A 3182-nucleotide genomic window follows, 5' to 3' on the forward strand; every position below is an offset into this window, starting at 1 on the left:
CCGAGGCTCGGAGGCTTCGGCTCTGACCCTGCGCTCTGTAGGACGCCTTGGTGCGGCAGGCCAGCCCCAGCGCCCGGAGGACGGCAGCCTGAAGATGAGCCCCGAGCGAGCCCGGCAGGAGATCGAGCAGTGCGAGGTGTGTCCCGCTCCGGCCGCGTCCCCGAGAGATGAGTCGGGTCAGATCCCGATCCTCTGAGGCCTCTATTGTAGCCGGCACAGAAGCCCCGCAGCTTCCCGGGCTGCAGCTGCCGCTCTTCTGAGTCTGCAGCCGTCGTGCTCGCAGCTTTTGGTAGCAGTTTTTCATGTGCTAACCTGTCTCCTTGCAAGCTCTCTGCACTGGGATGCCAGCAGATTTCTTGAGTTTTGTATTTTTCTCTCATACATGTGGCACCAAATTGCTGAGTGCAAGCCAGAAACAATGGAGAGGGGATACTCACAGTCATGAAGTACCAGGACTGGGCTCCTGCGCTGTGCATATGGAGCAGCCTGCTGCCCGCCCACACAACCATGTACTGGGGTTGGACATGCTGTGGGGATGCTGCATTGTTAACAGAGACACTAATTGTTCCTCTCACAGGATCTTTGTAGCGCTCTGGATCAAGCCAACATGATGCTGCAAAAGGACAAGGAAGCTGTAGAGCAAAGGTTGCAACATGTGAAGAAAGAGAGAGAACTTCTTCAGAAAAGTCTCAAGCAAAAGCCTCCAAATGATGACAAGGTATCCCTCCAGGTGCGTGCTTGAAGGAGTTGTCTTAGGCAAGGCAGCAGTGGAAAGTCTGGCTGCACTGCTGAGCTCACCACTTTGAGATAACTTTGCTGGGATGCAACAATGGTTACATGGAACAGTACAAGGGGCCTCTGTGGGGAAGTGAGCTTGTGCTGTTGAGGAGGGCTGCAGTGGAAAGCGAGGGTGCAGGGTGGTGAGCAGAAAAATGGCACAGGTTGGAGTTGCTTAGATCAGAGAGCAGCTGTAATCCCAAACTTTGTCTTGATTCCCCTACCGTTCACTATTTCTTTTCTTCCAGGTGGATATCTCTATAGCACGGGATGAGAAGAGCAGATTGACACAGGAGAAGCAGATGTTGGAAAACAAATTGGAAGAAATGAGGAAGAGGATCCTCAGGGAAGACCCGATGACGGTAACAGAGCGTGTGTAGGCTCTCATGGCCACAGGTGAGGGGTGTGAGCCAGGGTGGAGAGGCTGCTGGTGAATGCAGCTGGGCACTGTGTGTTATTAGGCCCAGCTCTTGTCAGCCTGGGGCTCCTTTGCCAAGGCCAGAAGCAGTGGCTTTGGGACTCTGGGCACTGCTGGACCATAGGAGAGACTCTGCTAAGTCTAGCCAGCTGTTCAGTTTGAGCCATGAGCTTATTTCTCATCTGGGTTGGCAAGGACAGGCCTTGTGCAGGGTGCAGTCTCTTCCAGCTGCTGTTTTCTCTAACCTAGATGCTGCATGCCTTACCAGAAAGGAAGGTAGTGTTTAAGGGACTTACAACAGATAAGGAGGATGTGAACAAGCTGGTGCTCACCCCTCTGATCCGCTATCCTCTGTCAGGGGGCTCAGCTCTCATCACCTTTGAGAAGGCAGAGGGTAAGAGTGAAAAGAGCACTGCTATGGGAAAGCATCCCTGTCATTCGGGCTTGCCAAGCATCATTGGCAGCAGTGCTACAGCCACAGCACTCACAAGCACTGCCTGTCCTGGCCAAGCCATCATTATGCAAGGCTGTTTCCCTTTCCCAAAGCTTTCACTCTTCTATGCCCTGTCCTATTGATTGCCTGGGCTGAGGGCTTTTCCTTTTGCAGTGGCCCAGCGGGTGATAGAGATGAAAGAGCATGTGGTGGAGCTGAGCCACGGGGAGGACCCAGAAGACCTTGACCGGTGCCATGTGCGAGTGCAGGCAGGTCCGGTGGACATACTGCTGCCATCTGCCCTGGAGGTATGTTCCAAGAGCTTGGGACTGTGTCCTTTGTCCTTCTCCACTACTGCCTGGACTGTGTCACTGATAGCAGCTCAGCCCAGCACACCAGTACTGCAGATCTGATCTCCTCAGGCTCTGCCCTGCTACATCACTAACTAGCCTCTGCCATCCCCAGATTGGGCTCACTCGAGGCAGCAGGAGTATCCTGGTGTCTGGCCTGCCCAGCCTGGGCATCCCTGAGGATATCCTACTGGACAAGCTGGAGCTCTTTTTCAGCAAGACGAAGAATGGAGGGAGTGAGGTGGAGAGCAGGGAGTTCCTGGATGACTGTGGCCAGGTGGTGCTGACCTTCACACAGGATGGAGGTGTGTAGGACACACTGAGCACAGGGCTGCTGGAGGAGGAAAGCAGCCCAGCCAGCTCTGGGAAGCACTTGGGTTGTCACCCAAGAGCAGGTGGAGCTGTGAGGAATGGGGATGGGAGACTGTGCTGGAGCTGAGCAGTGTTGGTGATCATGCCAGAAACATAACCAGGAGTTCAGCAGGGGTCTGTGGAGCTCAGGGCTTTCTTTTCCATCTCCAGTGGCCGAGCAGCTAATCACTAGAGGTCAGGTCCAGGTGCCTATTGGGAAAACAAAATACAAACTCAAAATATCGCCTTATATGAGAGGAGATGTCACCAACCTGCAGGTAAGGGTATGCACTCTGGTGTGGAGTAACACCCACCAGCCTCAGGAGAGCCAGCACGGGCCAGGGGCTCCTGAAAGCCTGAGGGGTGCGTTTCTGGTCCCCTCTGCTGCTGAGAGACCCTGAGCCCATGCTGCCCATGCAGTCTGCATGCGGTCTGCAGCTCTCTCCTTCTCTATGCCCAGCTGCAGCCCTCCCGCTGCAGCAGGACGGTTCTGCTCTCGGGGATCCCAGATGTGCTGGCTGAGGAGCCCATGAGGGATGCGCTGGAGATCCATTTCCAGAAGGACAGCCGTGGTGGTGGAGAGGTGGACGTCCTCGGCTACGTCCCAGCTGGGCGCTGGGCAGTGGCTGTGTTCAGGGAGGATGTGGGCTAGCCCTGACCAGCCCTGTAAGCCTGGCTCATCAGGAATTCAGTGTGTGAATTAAAGAGGCCTGCACGGAGCTCTGTGTCTGTCGTGCTGGGGGCTGCCTGGGACAGGGCCGGGACCGCGAATGAAGGGAAAGCCGCGTCCCAGCCCGGGCAAGGGAACAGAAGCATCACAAGGCCGGCCCGGGCCGTTCCGCTGCACCCAGCG

General features: G+C 55.9%; 1 protein-coding gene across 1 annotated transcript; it reads left to right on the forward strand.

The window, feature by feature from the left end:
* Window positions 1-4: 4 nt before the first annotated feature.
* On the forward strand, window positions 5-3048 carry IFI35 (interferon induced protein 35; the record flags this gene model as incomplete). Its single annotated transcript, XM_010724650.2, has 8 exons — window positions 5-136; window positions 578-730; window positions 1026-1139; window positions 1445-1589; window positions 1803-1936; window positions 2094-2283; window positions 2501-2607; window positions 2790-3048. Coding segments are annotated over 8 exons (1167 nt in total), but the record flags the coding sequence as incomplete, so codon positions are not given.
* Between the last annotated feature and the right edge of the window lie 134 nt (window positions 3049-3182).

This window comes from Meleagris gallopavo, chromosome 29 (genome assembly GCF_000146605.3).
Source record: "Meleagris gallopavo isolate NT-WF06-2002-E0010 breed Aviagen turkey brand Nicholas breeding stock chromosome 29, Turkey_5.1, whole genome shotgun sequence".
In the NCBI taxonomy this organism is placed as follows: Eukaryota; Metazoa; Chordata; class Aves; order Galliformes; family Phasianidae; genus Meleagris; species Meleagris gallopavo.